We start from the raw sequence: 18,428 nt of genomic DNA, 5'->3' as shown, positions 1-18,428 counted from the left end.
TTAGCCCCAGAAGCAACATACCCAAAGGGTAATCTTAAGGCACAACAGCCCAGAAGGGTGAATCCCCTTCTGAGGGGTCAGCCTCCCACCCACAGCAGCTCATACACTGTGGCTATAGCAAATCCTCAGAGTCAGTCAGGCTGGGAGTCAATCCCATCCAACAGGAGAATACACCCACACACAGAAGGGACACTCCTGGAATACACGCACAGTGGATCAGGGAGACTGTGCTATTGGACAATACAGGACAAATACTACCTAAGCCCACCCAGCAAAGACAGAAACATAGGAGATCTACCTAGTTCAAAGAAGCAAACACAGAGAGGCAGCCAGAATGAAGGAAAAATAATGTCCCAAATAAAAGAACAGGGGAAACTCCAGAAAAAGAACTAAATTAAATGGAGGCAACCAACCAACCAGAAACAAAGTTTAAAACACTGATTATAAGAATGCTTAAGGAACTTAGTGGGAATTCCAACAAAGAGATAGTAAGCATAAAGAAAGACATAGAAACCATAAAAAAGAATCAGTCAGAAATAAAGAATAACTGAAATGAAGACTACACTAGAAGGAATCAATAGCAGATAGGATGAAGCACGGAATCAATTCAATAATTTAGAAGACAAGGTAGCAGAAAAAAAAACCCAATCAGAACCACAAAAAGAAAACAGAATTAAAAAAACCCAAAGGTATTTTAAGGGGCCTTTGGGACAACATCAAGCATAACAACATTTGCATCATAGGAGTACCAGAAAGAGAAGAGAGGGAGCAAGGGATTGAGAATCTATTTGAAGAAATAATGACTGAAAACTTCCCTAACCTGGCAAAGAAAATAGACATACAAGCCCAGGAAGTAGACAGAGTCCTAAGCAAGATAAACCCAAAGAGGCCCACACCAAGACACATTATATCAGAATAGCAAAAGTTAAAGACAAAGAGAGAATCTTAAAAGAAGCAAGAGAAAGAGAACTAATTACTTACAAGGGAGCATCCACAGACTACCAGCTGACTTCTCAACAGAAACTTTGCAGGCCAGAAGAGAGTGGCAGAAAATATTCAAAGTGATGAAAAACAAGAGTCTACAACCAAGACTACTCTACCCAGCAAGGCTATCATTTAGAATGGAAGGACACATAAAGAGCTTCCCAGACAAGAAAAAGCTAAAGGAATTCATTACCACCAAGCCAGTATGACAAGAAATGTTAAAAGGACTTCTTTAAGAAGGGAGAAAACAAACAAAGATCAAAAATATGAATAATAAAATGGCAATAACTATGTACCTATCAATAGTCACTTCAAATGTAAATGGATTAAATGCTCCAATCAAAAGACATAGGGTAGTGAATGGATAAGAAAACAAGACCCATTCATATGCTGTCTACAAGAGACTTACATCAGATTGAAAGACACACATAGACTGAAAGGGATGGAATAAGATATTTCACACAACTGGAAACAAATAAAAAACTGTGTAGCAATCTTATATTGAAAAAAATAGACTTTAAAATGAAGGCTATAAAAAGAGACAAAACAGAACACTTCATAATAATAAAAGGACCAATCCAACAGGAGGACAAAATCCTTGTAAACATTCATGCACATAACATAGAAGCAACTAAATATATAAAACAAATATTGACTGACATAAAGGCAGAGATCAACAGAACACAATCATGATAGGGGACTTTAACACCCCACTGACACCAATGGACAGATCTTCCAGACAGAAAAACAACACAAAAACAATGGCCTTAAATGATACACTAGACCAGATAGATTTAATTGATAATTTTAGAGCATTTCATCCCAAAGCAGCAGAATATACATTCTTTTCAAGAGCACATGAACATTCTCTAAGATAGATCACATATTAGGCCACAAAACAGGTCTCAATAAATGCAGGAAGGTTCAAACCATATCAAGCGTCTTCTCTGACAACAGTGTATGAAAATAGTAAACAATTACAAGAAAAAAACTGAAAAACACACAAACACATGGAGATTAAATAACATGCCAATTAAAGAATGCATCAACAATGAGATCAAGGAAGAACTCAAAAGATACCTTGAGACAAACAAAAATGAAAACACAATGACCCCAAATCTATGGGATACAGCGAAAGCAGTCCTAAGAGGGAAATTTATAGTAATGCAGGCCTACCTAAAAAAAAAAACAAAGACAAGAAAAATTTAAATAAACAGTCTAACTTTACACCTAATAGCAAACAAAGCCCAAAGTGAGTGCAAGGAAGAAAATAATAAAGATCGGAATGGAAATAACTGAAATAGAGCCTAAAAATACAATACCAAAGATCAAAGAAAACCAAGAGCTTGTTTTTTCGAAAAGACAAACAAAATTGACAAACCTTTAACCACAATCTTCAAGAAAAAAAGAGGGAGGATCCAAATAAATAAAATCAGAAATGAAAGAGAAGTGACAACGGACACCACAGAAATAAAAACTATTTTAAGAAAATACTATGAGCACCTATACACCAACAAATTGGATGTTCTGGAAGAAATGAATAAATTCCTAGAAGTATACAGTCTTCCCAGGCTAAATCAAGAAGAAATAGAAAATATGAACTGACTGATGACTACTAATGAAACTGAATTTGTAATCAATAAGCTCCCAACAAACAAAAGTCCTGGACAAGATGGCTTCACAGGTGAATTTTACCAAACATTTAAAGAAGAATTAACACCTATTCTTCTTAAACTATTCCAGAAAATTCAAGAGCAGGGAAGGCTCCGAAGCTCATTCTATGAGGCCACCATTACCCTGATTTGAAAACCAGACAAAGACATTACAAAAAAAAGAAAATTATAGGCTGATATCCCTAATGAACATAGATGCAAAAATCCTCAACAAAACATTAGGAAACTGAATTTAGTAATACATCAAAACGATCATATACCATGATCAAGTGGGATTTATTCTTGGTATGCAAGGTTGGTTCAACAACCTCAAATCAATTAATGTGATACACCACATAAAGGAAATGAAAAATAAAAGTCATACGGTCATATCAATAGTTGCAGAAAAAGCACTTGACAAAATCCAGCATCCATTTATGATAAAAACTCTCAGCAAAGTGGGAACAGAGGTAACATATCTCAGCATTATAAAGGGCATATATGACAAACCCACAGCTAACATACTCAACAGGGAAAAGCTAAAAGCATTTCCCTTAAGGTCAGGAACAAGACAAGGATGGCCACTTTCACCACTTTTATTCAACATAGTACTGGAAGTCCTCGTCACAGCAATCAGACAAAAGAAATAAATAAAAGGCATCCAAATTGGAAAGGAAGAAGTAAAACTGTCATTATTTGCAGATGACATGTAGAGAGATGACATATAGAGAGAACCCCAAAGATTACACAAAAAGCTATTAGAACTGATACATGAATTTAGTAAAGTAGCAGGATACAAAATTAACGTTCAGAAATCAGTTGCATTTTATAGACAAATAATGAACTACCAGAAAGAGATACTAAGAAAACAATTCCATTTACAATTGCATCAAAAAAATAATATACCTAGGAATAAATTTAACCAAGGAAGAAAAAGGCCTGTACTCAGAAAATTATAAGGCATTGAAGAGAGAAATTAAAGAACATACAAATGAATGAAAACATGTACCATGCTCATAAATAGTAAGAATTAATATAGTTAAGATGTCCATATTACCCAAAGCAATCTCTATCAAAATACCAATGGCACTTTTCACAGAAATAGAACAAATAATTCTAATCTTTATATGAGACCACAAAAGACCCCCGAATAGCCACAGCAATCTTGAGAAAGAAGAACAAAGCTGGAGGGATCACGCTACCCGATATCAAACTATACTACAAGGCTATAGTCATCAAAACAGCATGATATTGGCATAAAAACAGACACGTAGATCAATGAAACAGAATAGAGAGCCCAGAAATAAATCCATGACTATATGGTCATTTAATCTATGATAAAGGAAGCAAGAATTTACACTGGGGTAAAGACAGTCTATTTAATAAATGGCTCTGGGAAAACTAGACAGATACATACAAAAAAAATGAAACTGGACCACCTTCTTACACCATATACAAGAATAAACTCAAAAAAAATTAAAAAATTTTTAATTTGGATTAAAAATTCAAATTTAAGACCTGAAACCATAAAAATCCTAGAAGAAAACATAGGCAGCAAACTCTCAGACATTACCCTTGGTAATATTTTTACTGATATAGCTCCTTGGATAAGAGAAACAAAAGAAAAAATAAACAAATGGGACTACATCAAACTAAAAATTTCTTTCACAGCAAAGGAAATCATCAACAAATTGAAAAGACATCCTACTGAATGGGAGAAGATATTTGCCAATGATACATCTGAATAGGGGTTAATATCCAGAATTTATAGAAAATTCATACAACTCAACACCCAAAAAAACAGACAATCCAATTAAAAATGGGCAGAGGACCTGAATAGACATTTCTCCAAAGAGGAAATACAAGTGGCTAACAGACATATGAAAGGATGATCAACGTCAAAAACCACAATGAGTTATCACCCCACTCTTGACAGAATGGCTATCATCAGTAAATCAACAGACAAGTGTTGGCAGGGATGGGGAGAAAAGGGAACCCTTGTGCACTGTTGGTGGGATTGCAAATTCGTGCAGCCACTGTGCAAAACAGTTTGGAGATTCCTCAAAAAATAAAAGAATAGAATTACCTATGACCCAGCAATTTCACTCCTGGGTATTTATCCAAAGAAATCCAAAACATTAATTTGAAAAAATATATGCACTCCTATGTTTACTGCACTACTATTCATAATAGCCAAGATATGAAAACAACTGAAATGCCCATCAATAGATGATTGGATAAAGAAATTGTGGTACATTTATACAATGGAGTACTATTCTATCATAAAAAAAGAATGAAATCTTACCATTTGTAACAACATGGATGGACCTGGAGGATATTATACTAAGTGTAATAAGTCAGACTGAGAAAGACAAATATGATCTCATTTATGTGTGGAATCTAAAGAACAAAATCAATGAACAAACAAAACAGAAATAGACTCATAGACACAGAGAACAAACTGTTGCGAGATGGTAGGGGCATTAGGGGGTTGGGTGAGAAAGGTGAAGGGATTAAGTACAAATTGGTAGTTACAAAATAGTCACAGGGATGTAACATACAGTATGGAGAATATAGTCAATAATGTTGTAAAAACTATGTACGGTGTCAGATGGGCACTAGGCTTATCGGGGGGATCACTTCATAAATTATATAAATGCCTAACTACTGCACTGTACACCTGAAATTAATATAAAATAATATTGAATATCAACTATTTTATATATATATATTCACGGGATGTCACGTCCAGCATAAGGAATACTGTCAATGGTATTGTAAGAGCTATGTACAGTATCAGATGGTAGTAGACCTGTTGGTATTATCACTTTATGAGGTGTGTAAATACATAAAGATTATGTTGTTTTGTGCACTTAAAACTAATAATTAAAAAAAGATATTCTAGGAGCGGGTAACAGGTATTAGGCATGTCTTCTAGTAAAGAGGTAATCCCTTCACTTTTATAAGCTTATATTTTACATTCACTAACTTGTTTGTTCACAAATTTGTTCATGTGTTCATTCATTCATCCATTTTCCAAGTATCTAATGTGTGCCAACTGCTAGACTTGGTATTACAGACAATACGATACTGTCCCCTGCTCCTAATCACACAGAAAAGACAGAGAACCTGTCAGGGAAGCCTTTGCAGGTGTGATAAGCCCGTGATCTTGAAGGATGGGTCGGAGCTGGACAGGGATAAGCAGGTGAAGAGGTTACCGGGCAAAGGGAAATGTAAGGTTAACAGTATGGAGGTGTCAAAAAGCAAGCTGTAAGGCATGAGGGCAGGCCACAGGGCAGAGCACCACCATTAGCTTAGGATTATTGAGAGCAGAACCTTTCAGGAGGGTGTTCTCTGCAGAAGTCGGGGGATGTGGATTTAGAGAAGTGGGAGAGGGGGACAGAAAGGAAGAGGCAACACATGAAAGACGAGCTTTACAGAGTTCACACTCTTCTCTGTCTGTGTGTTTCAGTCTTTCTCTGTCTCTCTCTGCCTCTGTGTCTCTGTCCCTCTCTGCCTCTCTCTCTGTGTCTCTGTATCGCTGTGTCTCTGTCGCTGTGCCTCTCTCTGTCCCTCTCTGTCTCTCTCTCTCTGTGTGTCTCTGTGTCTGTATCTCTCTCTTTCTTTGTGTGTGTCTATGTGTGTTTCTCTGTCTCTGTCTCTCTCTCCCTCTCATTTAGAGCCAGATCTGAGAGAAGTCTATATTGGGCCTAGAGAGAAAAAGAGCAGTGGGAAGGTCAGGCTAAGGTGGCCTGCATGTGAGGGACTGTTACCTGGATTCCTCCGGGCTTGGGAAGCTGCAGGACTCCTGGAACATGGCATGAGAGGCAATGGAGCGGAGAAGGTGGCTGTGGAGAAGTGGCCCTGTTTCCAACCTCTCCTTCTTTGAGGGTGGAGAGGTGGGAAGGGCTGTACTTCCCTATTATAGGCTGGAGCTGGGTAGGAGACAAAGGGCCAGCAGAAGAAAGTGGACAGAGCACAGGCCTCTGCTGGAAACCCAGACTACCTGTCTGGCCCAAGAATTCATTCTGAGTGGGAATTCTAGGTCTCAGAAATCTGGGACACGCAGTTTAGCCCTCTTTAATAGACAGGGAAATCACACCCTTTGCTGTTCAGGTCAGTGGAAAAAAACAGACATTTTTCTTCTTACCTTGAGGTTTTCCTTTCCTCCCAAATTTCTAAAGGAAATGTAATTCAACACATCTTAAATGTGGGTGGTGGCAGGCTCATTAGGGTCTAATTTTGGTCAGGACAAATGACTGCCAGAAAAGGGGAGAATGAAGGAACTTGCGCCTCCTTATTAGGCTGAACCTTCAGAGACCAGGTGACTCTCGGTCCCTGAGTGGCCTTTATAATGTGTCACTATATATGTATGTTATCCATGTATCTCTTCATTCTTCTCTTCTCCAGATCAGAACTGAAGCAGAATGCAAATTCAGCTCCAATAGTCTTCCATTTTGCTATAATCGAGCTGTACAGCCTAGGACAGAACATCCTAACACTTAAGTCTCACTTTTCTGACTTGAAAATATGGATAATAAAACCTGCCTCATGGGTTGCTGTGAGGAGACACGAAATTATTTGTATGAGAGCACAGTGCCTACTATATAGTAGGTGCTCAATAAAGCATTATTTGGCAGCAAAAGCAGAAACGAACTACACAGGATTTGCCCAGGCTGAGGCAGCCCAACTTGGCACAGGGATTCAAGAGCAGGTGGTAGAGAGGGAGGAGCCTGGGAAAAAAGGCCTGCACATGAGATATCGTTTTGGCAACCTGCACAGAGCGTGCTGAGCAGCATAAGGAAGGGCATCTGTTGCCCAAGGCTAAAGAACACAAAATGTTTCTCTCCCAGAGCAGTAGCAGACAGCTGGGGCACAGATGGGCTCTATGCAATTCTTGAGGTTCTGGAGCAGGGTGGCATTCCCTGAAGGACTGGTTTGCAGGGTGGAGGAACAGCAGTGGCCGAAGCCCTGAAGGCTGGCTCTGAGGGCCTGTGTCAGCTGACTGCAAACAGACCCTCCAAATATCCATAGGCTGAGCCTCTCACAGCAAGGAGGGTAAAGTGACTTTCCCAAGGCCACATGATTGTGAAGTGGCTGAGCCGATCTTCAGACCTGGGGTCTGAGGACCTTGGGGCCAGGCTCTCGCAGAGGTTGCTACATTGCTTGGTCCACATGGAAGCCTTGTCCGGCTCTTCCCTTAAAGAGTGATTGGAAATAATTGGAACTGTCACTGGAAGTAATGAAAAGTGACAGAGGCCGGGTCATAAGACTTATTGTTCCCAGTCTGAATGATCCCTACAAACCCAAGCCTAAATTTAAACAATGAGGTCACAAAGCAATTTCCCTCTTTGGGATTTGATCCTCCCCACCCCCACCCACCTCAAGAAAAAAAGCAAGACCCTGTCAGGGGCTGAGTCTCTCACTGTTCAATGCAATGGATTTCTTCTAGAACAGAAAATTCCTTCTTGGCTTGATCCTATTCACTCTCCATGTGGACAAATATCATTAAAACCTCGGTGTATAGCCCACCATTCTTAATAATTAAGAGATCCAAATTCATTCATATATCTTTCTCTTTCTCTTCCTTTTTTCACAGCTCATGAGGAATGAGGAAATGTAAGTAGCTATGTAGCTGGCAGGTTGGGATGAAGAATGAGACCATAGACAAGGGCATCCGAGGTTCAATTCCTCCAGGAAGCACCTGGCTGAATGCCAAGGACACATCCCACTTAAATATCTGTCCTGATGATAATGGGGATGATCCATCAACCCCCCTCACTAACGTGCAAGTACGGTGAAGGATGGAGGAATTTCAGACGTAGTCCTGAAGACCTACCGTAGAGGTAATGCCCTATCTCCATAAGGTAGCACGTGAGGAAGTTGCTTCCTCCTTGGGGCTCCTCAAAACCTGGCTACTTTGCCCTACCACTGCACTTTCACACGTCTGTAATTCCCTGTTTATGACTATGTCACATCCACTGAGCAGAGTTCTGAGATGGTAGAAACTGTGCCTGTTGTATTACTGGAATCGAAGAGCCTAGCACGGGGCATGAATTATAGACTGCACCTCCCTTCTGTAATTGTGCTGTGAGTGAGAGTGTGTGAATGAAGTAGAAAATGTTATAGTACACAAGTGAGTGCTAAAGACGATCCCAAAAGGGAAGTCAAGGAGCTGCTGCCCCCATCCTGAAATAGAATGAGCTCAGAGAAGCTGCTCTGTAAACACCAGGAGATCAGAGATCATAACTCAGCTTTTTCATCCTCTGCTCTTGCTGTTGTTACCTTCCTCTTTGTCCTCTTCTCTCTGCTCATCTCCTTTCTTTCCTCTGTTGCCTTTAGTAACCTAACTCTCCAGATCCCCTTTGCTGCCTGGCTTCAGAACTTCCCATTTTCCATATCAGCTAGGAAATCATTCTGAAGATGGTTGCCCATTTTCTCTTCTCAGTGTGAGCACAAAGGAAACAGCTTTCTCCCCTGCTTTCTACTGAAACAAAGCAGCCAGTCTTATCACCAACAGTCTGGCTGAGGCTGCACACATAGTGATTCAACTGACTGTCACTGACAAAATAAAAGTTGTTGGATTTCAGCATTCTTCCCTCATTTTGGTCTATATGATGCCAAAGGAAATAAACCTTTATTTTTCCAGCATCCAGACACTGAGGAAGCTCAGATAACCAGAATTTTTGTTTTTATTTTTTGCTACAATCTGCATTCTTTGGGGGGTGGGGCAAAATAAGGAAATCAAAACTGCTGAAAAACACAAATTTAACTAGAAAAAGTAACACATAGAGCAGTCATACCCAATCATACACATTTACCACCCACAGGATTGCGGAGCTCACGTGTCTGACTCCAGTGTAAGACAAGGTCTCTAAACAATAACCTTGAGAAGTACGAGTCTTATGATTAATTAGAAGGAACCAGTAACCCATGTATGATATATGCAGTCATTTTGGGTATAAATGATAGTCATTAACCCAAACAATTTCTCAATCATTTGAATGAAGTGGGGGGTAGGGGAGAAATGTTCTGAGCTTTCTACTGTGGGATTATGGTTTAGAACCCTGTCAACGAAGTCTCTTCTTCAGCCTACGCCCTCTCTTCTTGCTAGAACAGAAGCCTCAATTTCAGAATAACTATGTGCCTCCTGGTAAACGGAAAGCAAATAGTCTTGGAATCCAAAGTGCTGGGTTGGTGTCTTGGCTCAGCTGTTTACTAACAGGTTAATCTTGAGGAGCTCACTTTATTTCTCTAAGTCTTGGTTTATTTATCTGTAAAATGGCATAACAGCAACATTTACTCTCAGAGCAATCTGAGGATAAATAAGGTATGTTGCTAATTCTGTTACTTTGTAAACTGCTAAACCTTGTACAAATGTTAGAAATGAATTCTACTGTTATAATAATCCTACCCATATAATCATCTTCAGGTGCTACAAGTGAGCTAATAATATACAATTCATATTTCAAAACTCAACCACATGTTCAAATCCATGCAAGGAACCCATTAAGCTGCACACATAATGGGTGTCCTTTATGATATGTAACCTATGCCTTAATTTTAAAAGTTGAAAAAAATGCTTAATTCTTGCAAGTAGCTTCACACAATAGAGCCTCCACACAGAAGTCTATCCTGGGTGTCCATACTTGGGGATGTTTTGTAGGTAACTCTGCTTAGGACGAGATCTTCTTGGTATATCACCTACTAAACTTCCTGGGCAGGGGTCTCTGGCCATCCACCCTGATCTTGAATGATGCTCCCTGGCTGATAGTGGCCCACTGCAGTTCCAGGATGAAGTCACTACTGCTCTCTTCACATTAGGTAGTCAGCCCATCTGGATTCATAATCATAATCATATGTTACCAATTGCCATGAGTGGACAAGTGCTGAAAAAATCGGATAAGCACGGTGACACCCCTGTGTTCCTCATCACAGCCACACTAAACCAGTGGCAAATTCTCAGAATTAAGAAAAAAATCAGAGAATGTTAGTGGTATAGGAAACTTTGAGATAAATTTAGTCTAATAATCTCATTTTACAGAGAAAGAAACTGAGGCTTAGAGCGGTATGACTTGCCCAGAAAAACCCAGCAAAATTATGAAGGAGCGACAGCTATTGATTTTTCATTCTATTCCTTGTAGGCACACACCCACATCTTTGGGACTCTGGGTATAATCCCTTTTTCCTGAATGCACCAGGCATTACACAAAGCATTGCAGGAGCTTTCAGGATTTCCAGTTATGGTGGCTAACTTGAAATGTTACGACATCTGCCCTATTTTTCAGGCAATTTCTCAACAAAAAAGCCAATGCCAATTATTCTGCATTTAGCTCATTTAACTGAAGCATCTGAAGAGCAACTGTGATCTTGGAGCTTAACTGCATGAGCTGAAAAGGAGGGAGAGACATTTTCTATTCCAATAATGTGCAATAGGACTGATCATGGAATTAGGGTGCTAGTCTTGGTCCTCCTACCAAGCTAGCTGTTTAACTTTAGCCAAATCCCTCTGAACCATTGAGTTAGATAGTCTCTTAGCTTCTCCCCATTTCTGACAATCTTTGACTCTACCTTTAAAAACGTCTGTCTCGGTCATCACTAGGTACATTCATGAAATACACTCACGTGTACACTGCCCAGCTGAGCACAAGACAAAAATAGGATTAGACATGAGCCTACTGGAAATCTATCATTATTATGACTATCATCATTAATGTGGGAAGATGAGGGAAGGACATAGAATCCTACTGAGACCTGCATTAAACTGCAGACCAATGGACTATGCATTAAAGCCTTCCTCAAGCTCGTTTTCTGGGAAACAGAGTTCCTTCCCCATTCTGGCAGAAGTTTCGATGAAACTAACACACGCAATACAACACAATAAGTTTGTATAAAAAATATATCTGCTCCCTGTTGATGTAATATTCTATGTACAATTTTTTTTTTTTTAGTAGTACTGGTGCTATTTGCATTAATTGACAAGGAAGCACAAAAACAAGCTGAGTTAAAACTGGGCTCCTCATAATTGTGTCATTCCACAAAGAGTAATAATCCTCCAAATCTTTCAGTCTCTTGAACTTAAATGTTCTAAATATTTCAAAAAATCCAGTTATTTAACAAAGAGTTCACAAGGTTTTAGTTTAGAAAACTAAAAGTGGTGCACACATGAATGACACACTGTCCTCGTCTGAATGGAGCTTATACTCTAACTGGGGTATTAGATAAGCATTCAGATCACAATACTACAAAGTAGCATAATAGAAAGGCTATTGGGATTCAAAGGAAGGAAAGTATGTTCTGTTGGTGAAATCATGGACAGGCATATGGAGGAGGTGTTATTTGAGGTGAGACTTGGAGGGTAAATAAGATTTTGCTCTGTAGAGCTGGAGAGTAAGAGGGCATTTTGGGTGGAGGGATTATCATAAACAAAAGCATAGAACCAGAAAGAAGCATGGGGCATAGGAAGTAGTCCAGGCTACCTGGAGAGTTGTCTGGGACATAGAGAAGAGGAGAGGAATGATACTGTATAAAACCTTCAATATGACAATGAGGTGTTTGTACATAATATTACCAGCAATTGAGACTACTAAAGGTTTATGGAAGAGGGGAGTAAGAGCATAGAATTATGGCAATTCCGAATTCAAATTTTACAGACAAGGGAGTCTGAACAAGAACCCAGAGAGCTTGCCAGTTTCCTAATCCAAATTCTTTGCATTATGCCAGCTGTTTTACAAGGTTATTCTGGTAGCAGTGTGCAGGATAAAGAAGAGAGAGCTCAGGCAGGAGAGCAATGTGGCGGCTATTACAGAAGTCCAGGAGAGAAGTTCAGGGGGAATAACGATGACCTGAGCCTTGGGGGGGGTGGGACAAGGAGGAGTGGTAGTCAGAGGAGAGGCAAGGGCTGGGAGAGCCCATGAAGTCTCCTTTCTTTCTCCTCTATGGGGCTCAGAGCATTAATTGTTCATTCACATCAGAGAGGTGGGGCATTTGATTTCATTCACTGGCAGGTCCAGAAAGCAAGGAGTCATTGGTCTGTCCTTGTTAAGACTATGAACTCTTAGCCCTCGCAGTTCCCCTTCAATACTGTGCATTCTCTAGATAAAAGAGGCCAGAAACCATGCCAGCAGTGCCAGAGGCAACCCTGTAACTGTTCTTTCAAGGAACTAGAAGATGATTTCAGGATCCAGGCAACTCTGAGGATATCCTTTCTGGCTTTCCTAAAGAGTGCTCAGCATACCATGGCCCAGAGCCTCTCTGCAAATAAGGCTCATCCAGACCACAGGAGTGCTTACCCCAGGGCTCTGACTGTGCAGGGAGATCAGTCACAGAAAGGTTCCTTTAGTGTTCAGTGCCTTCCCTCAAATGCCTGTCTTTTGTTCACCAGCCTCATCTCAGATCTCCTGTCTTGTCCCTTGTCTTGACTTTCAGCTCTTCTCCTCTGTGATTTCTTACTTGAACAGTTTCATCAAGTTAGAGCTGGGATGTTATGAATCTGGTATGTCTGACAAAGGCATAAATGTGGAAAAGCTTGATAGTATGTGTGACTGCTGAGTCTCAAGTTGTGCAGAATTCCAAGTCAGCAGTCCACTTTTTCTCTTCTACGTGGCCTTTAGTTTATAACAATTTATAAAGACTGAACCAAGAAAGAAACTGTGAGGGCTAACTTCTACGATAAAGACAGAGAATCAACCCAACAGATTATTTTCTCATCAGAGGAATGATGACACATAGTAGGCACCCAATAAGGAAGGGCAGTGAATCTGTGACATCTTTTGATCTATGTCTTTGTTGGCTCCTCTTTCTCTAAGCTGACCACGTGGGTCAAAGTCACCTTTCATTTCCCACTATAAACTGTGTCCAAATGGTCACTAAACTGGACTTCGACACAGAGAACATCTTTAAGAGTCCTTCCATAGTGATGGAAGGTGTATAGCTTGGTGGTTTAGTGAGCAATCTCTAGAGGCAGACTACTTACATTCAAATCCCATGTCTGCTAATCAGGAGTTATCTGATCTTTTTGCACCTTGATTTCTTCATCTGTAATGTGGGGATGATAATAGCAGGTAGCCAATAAGTTTGGTATGAAGAATGAGTGAGTTAACACGATAGCACATATAAAGTGCTCAGCATAATAAGTACGTAAGGAATTCTAGCTGTTTTCAATAAGGACCTCTGTGTTTCAATCTACTGAACATCTGGTGATTGGTAGCTTAAGGGCAGAGGCCAGTAAAGGTGACAAAGGTGCCATTTAGATATGCCAACTGTGCACAGGAACAGTATTACAATACTTGGTGAGTATCTAAAAGAGCTCAGAAAACAGCGGCTGAGCAATAGTTCCAGCTAGTCTGCCTCCTTTAGTCCTCTATCTCAGGTGATTATTGGCCTGGGGCTGGCTGAGACAGCATATGGCCTAGTTGGTTTGTAAGGTTTAAGAAAAAAAAAAAGAAAAAAGAGAGAAAGAGACAGGGAGTTCTTTAGACACCTATTTCAGGGTAACTTTTTAGTGCTTTTTCACTTTTGTTTGGGGGTTTTCCTAGCTATCAGGCCCTGTCACACGCCTGGTGTTTTAGGCTGGTTAGGCTGTCAGACCTGGAAGAGACTTAGGGACCATCTAGTGTTCTTGTTTTGGAGCTAAGGAAACTGAAGCCCTAGGTAGTGAGTAAGTTATCCAAGGTCACCTAGTTAGTTTAAAACCAGGTGGCCTGGTGTCCAGGGCAGTGCTCTCTCTATCACAACAGACTGGCTATTTGATTTTCTGAACTCTGGCTAACTTTTGGTCCTCCAGGGGGACTCTGTGCTTTGCTGGTGTACATCTTGACTTCTCTTCAGCTTTCCTGCCTGCCTTCCCTGCCCCGGAACCCCGGGTATTCACAGTTTCCCTCCTGTCAGCTCTTGCCCACACACATGCCTGATGTGTACTGTCCTGCCTGGTCATGCAAACTTGTCTGCTTCCAGCTAAGGGACATCTGTGCCTTAGGGCCTCTTAGGCCTCTGGAGTCCCCAAAAGGGACACACAGGGAGGGCTCTTCTCTTTTGCCCTAGAACCTGTTTCTTTCTATTCTTCTCTTCTGTTCCATGTTTTTCTGTTCTCTTTGCACTCTCTTTGTTCCGTCTCCCTAAGTCTTGATCTTCTGCATCATATTTAATTCTCCTCTTTTCTCTTTCCCTCTTAATCCTTGCCCCTTCCCCTCTTCTTCCTTCCCTGGTCATTTTTGGGTCTGTACCTTCCTGGTTCTCCGGGTGCTCTGCCCTTTTCCTCTCCTCCTTTCTTCTCCCCGTCATTCCCCCCCCCCCTTTCCTTCCTCTGACCCTTCAACACATCTGTTTCCAATCTGAGCCCTGGAGGCGCCTGTTTGAGACAAAAAGCTCCCCCAACCCTCAGGAACCTGGCACAAAAATTCCTGAAGAAACCTTCCCTCCCCCAATTCTCCAGTTTCCCCAGATACTCCAGAAACTAAACACCATCCCCCAAAAGGAATCTTCCACATCAAACGGTTCACACCAACTGGATCAGGAACCACCCCCAGCCCCAAGCCTGCTCCAGGGCCCAGATGTGTGAGTCGTTTTCCATGGCCGACTGAGCGGCCCTCCGCGGCCAGATGTGCTTCTCCGTAGGGGTAAGGGAGAGGCAGCGGAGACTGGCTCACTCCAGGGACTGCGGGGACAGCCGTCGAAAGCCAGCGTCCTGCCCGGACGCTGGAGTGTGTTTGCCCGGGCCCTCAGGTCTCCCGCTCGCCCCGAGGCACTCACCTAACCAGAGGAGGAAGAGGAGGGTCATCTCGATGCCCGCCGCGGGCACCTCCCCGCTTAGCCGCTGCCTGCCTCCGGGGCGGCTGGGCGCAGCCGACGGACCTTGGGCGAGCTGGGCGCGGCGCCTCGGGGTGCGCGCGGGGTGACTGCGGCCATGTGCCGCCGCGGGAGCGGCCCCGCGCCCCGCGCTCCCGGGCGCCGAGGGGTTTCCAGCGCGCGCCCCACCAGCTAGCGCCCGGACGGGAGCTGCGGCCAGGATTAGGGAGGAAAAAGCGAGGCGGAAAGACGCTTCGTGGAACACTTTTCCCTGTTTGGAAAGAAAAAGGAGTGAAGAAAGAGGGGGGGGGGGTAATAGAGTGAGCTGGAACCACACGGTTGCCTCCTCCCGGCAGCCCCTCCCTCCCTCCCCTCTCCCTCCTTGTTCGTCCCCGCCCTTCTAGCGTTGGAGTGCGCGGCGGGTATTTGGTCCCGCAGGGCCCCACCTCCCCGCCAGAGGACTCGGGGAGAGCAGTGTCGCTGTCGCTGCGGGGGGCGCTCGGTGTAGGATTGATTCTGTGTAGGAGCGTCGGTGACACTTCGGCCAAGAGCCAAGGGATGAGGCCTTGTCAGTTTGCTGTGTCTCTGTTCTCACTTTGACCTCTCCACGTCTCTCTTGCATTTCTTTTTTTTCGCTCAAATCTATCCTTTCTCCCTCTTCCCCTCCCCCTCTCTATTTTTCTCTTATTTCCATTCTTCTTGCCTCTCCTCTCTCACCTCCTCTCTTCCTTCTTTCCTCTCTCCCTTTCCTCTCTGCCTGGCCTCTGACTGGTTTTGTCAGCATGAAACTACAGACTGACCACACGGACAACTGAGCCTAGCAGTGACAGTTAAAAGAGAGTCCAACACCGGAGTGGTAGTCGCTCTCCTGATTCAACTGCCTGTGTCGGCACCACGGACTCCTTCGCTTGGCTTTCCGTTGGCCTTTCGCTTTGGCTCTTTCTCCTGCTGCGGCCAGTATTTAGGGTAGCCCACCTCAGGTCCGGGCAGAGCTTAGCTGGCCATCACCCCGGGGAGTGGGGGCCAGAGCTCAGTGAACGGGCTCTGTTAGAGGAAGCACTGGAGCAAGCCGCATTGCACAGGCCTGGCCAAAACATGCACCACCCCCTTTCAGAGAGAAAAGCAGGCACAGAAGGCATGGCCTTCCCTCCCTGCTAGGGCAGGCACTCCCAGGTACCAGGGACCCCGCCTAAAAGGTGGAGTAGAGGGGTAGTGGATGGGGTCTGGGGGTCTGGGACCCGGTTGGCCCCTGAGCACCCTGCAGCTGCCTTGCAGCAGGACAAGACTAGAAAAGAATAGAGCAGTGACAGCAATGCTCAGTTCTCAACTGCCTATAGCTTGTGCTGTGCAAACTGCGTCCTGTGGCTTTGGACCTGCACTCTGTGGCCCCCAGCCTCTGGATGTTCCTGGGGCAGTGGCTTCTCCTTCAGCCACACTGAGGCCTGAGGAATCCCTCCCCTCTGCCTTCACCAGTGCCTATATTGGGAGCTGGGGCCAGAGCTCTGAGAAACTGGGTTGCTGTAAGAGATTAACCCCGCCAGGCTTGGAAGGCCTCTGGATTACAAATTTGCCCCCTTTCCCTCCCCCCCACCCCAATCCTCTCTCCAGAGGTCTTAGACCCCAGATGCTGTATAGTCTAAATAGCTAGTCCTTCCTAAATAGCTAGTCCTTCCAGATTGGAATGAAAACCAACCCATTTCATAGATGAGGAAAGCAGAGACCTGGAGAGGTTATGGGACCCTCCTGAGGTCACTCAGAAAGGATGGCAAAAACAGGGACTGTGGGAATCAGTTGTAGAGTTGCTTTAGTAGAGCTCCAGCATTTATTCACTGCCTCCCTCCCCGCCTTCTTCAAGAACTGTTATGCATCTATTCTGCGCCAGATGCTTTTCAGGAGTTGAGGACACAAAGTGGATAGAACTTGGTTATTGACATTTTTTAAACATTTGGAACTAAGAAGTATATCATGGCACCAACTATGGACCAGGAATATTATTTAACATTTCTTTCTTTATTTAATTCTTATGACAATGTTAAGGAATAGACATTTTTTATTCCATTTTAAAGATAAGAAAACTGTAACCTAGAGAGGTTAAATATCTTGCCCCAGATCACACAATATTAAAACACCTCTATTACAATATTAATATTCTAAAATACTATTATTTTTGTATTATAAAATATTTAAAAGTTCTCTTTGACTGCGTACTTTCATTTTCCATTTTATACTTCTTGTCTAATAGGAGAAATATTCATAACTATAATTTGTATATGAATATATTTTTAAAATGTTAATTCTTAAAGGCTGAGGAAGATGGGAGGGAAACAATGTAGAGAAGGTGACTTTTGTTATTTCTGCTTTAAAATTTTATTTAATATTCTGATATACATTCAGATTTACAGAAAAGTTGCAAAAATAGTACAAAGAATTCTTGGATACTCTTCACCAAATTCCTCCTTTTATTTATCTACAAAAGAGATAGTTTTGCAAAAGTTTTAAAGCCCAATCTGTTGTCCTCCACTGCTGGTGGCCTTTTGCACAAGTCTGATGACACCATTTATTGCTTGAGGTCTGGTGTGCACAGGAAGACACGTGTGTGGGTGTAGACAGATGTGTGTTTAAACCCACATTGCTCAAGTTGAAAGTAACAAGTCACCATCAGCTTCAAGTCATTAGTCACTAGCATAGGAAATGGGTTGACTAGGCTAAAACTGCGTCATAAACACTTATGTTTCCCACATCCAAAGTCCTACAGCCAGTAGATATTAGGTATATATTCCTTGGGGAGAGTCCTTGGCCCCTGGATATAACTGTCCCTAAATCCAAAGTGTCTTTTCTGTTGCTGTACATCTGTGGGTCAGAAGAGCAGAGTGCCTCTGGGGATGGCTCTGTAACTCAGCAACCCATTGCCTGCCACACTGCGTCCCACACTGATTCAGCTGGGTGCCCTGGGGACCCAAAGAGGTATGTGGTAGTCCTTACCGTAAATGGACATCTCAGTCCAGT

General features: G+C 42.5%; 1 protein-coding gene across 1 annotated transcript in view; it reads right to left on the bottom strand.

Annotated features, from left to right (window-relative positions):
* The window catches only part of CLMP (CXADR like membrane protein), a 101,646-nt gene extending 85,920 nt beyond the window's left edge, over positions 1 to 15,726 (bottom strand). Inside the window, exon 1 of the mRNA XM_033097233.1 lies at positions 15,387 to 15,726. Within this exon, the coding sequence (XP_032953124.1) occupies positions 15,387 to 15,414 (28 nt within the window). The 5' untranslated portion in view covers positions 15,415 to 15,726. The remainder of the gene's footprint in view (positions 1 to 15,386) is intronic.
* Between the last annotated feature and the right edge of the window lie 2,702 nt (positions 15,727 to 18,428).

This window comes from Rhinolophus ferrumequinum, chromosome 25 (assembly GCF_004115265.2).
Source record: "Rhinolophus ferrumequinum isolate MPI-CBG mRhiFer1 chromosome 25, mRhiFer1_v1.p, whole genome shotgun sequence".
NCBI classification, from domain to species: domain Eukaryota; kingdom Metazoa; phylum Chordata; class Mammalia; order Chiroptera; family Rhinolophidae; genus Rhinolophus; species Rhinolophus ferrumequinum.
Note: the sequence above shows the minus strand (reverse complement) of the source record. Positions and strands in the feature narration are given on the sequence as shown.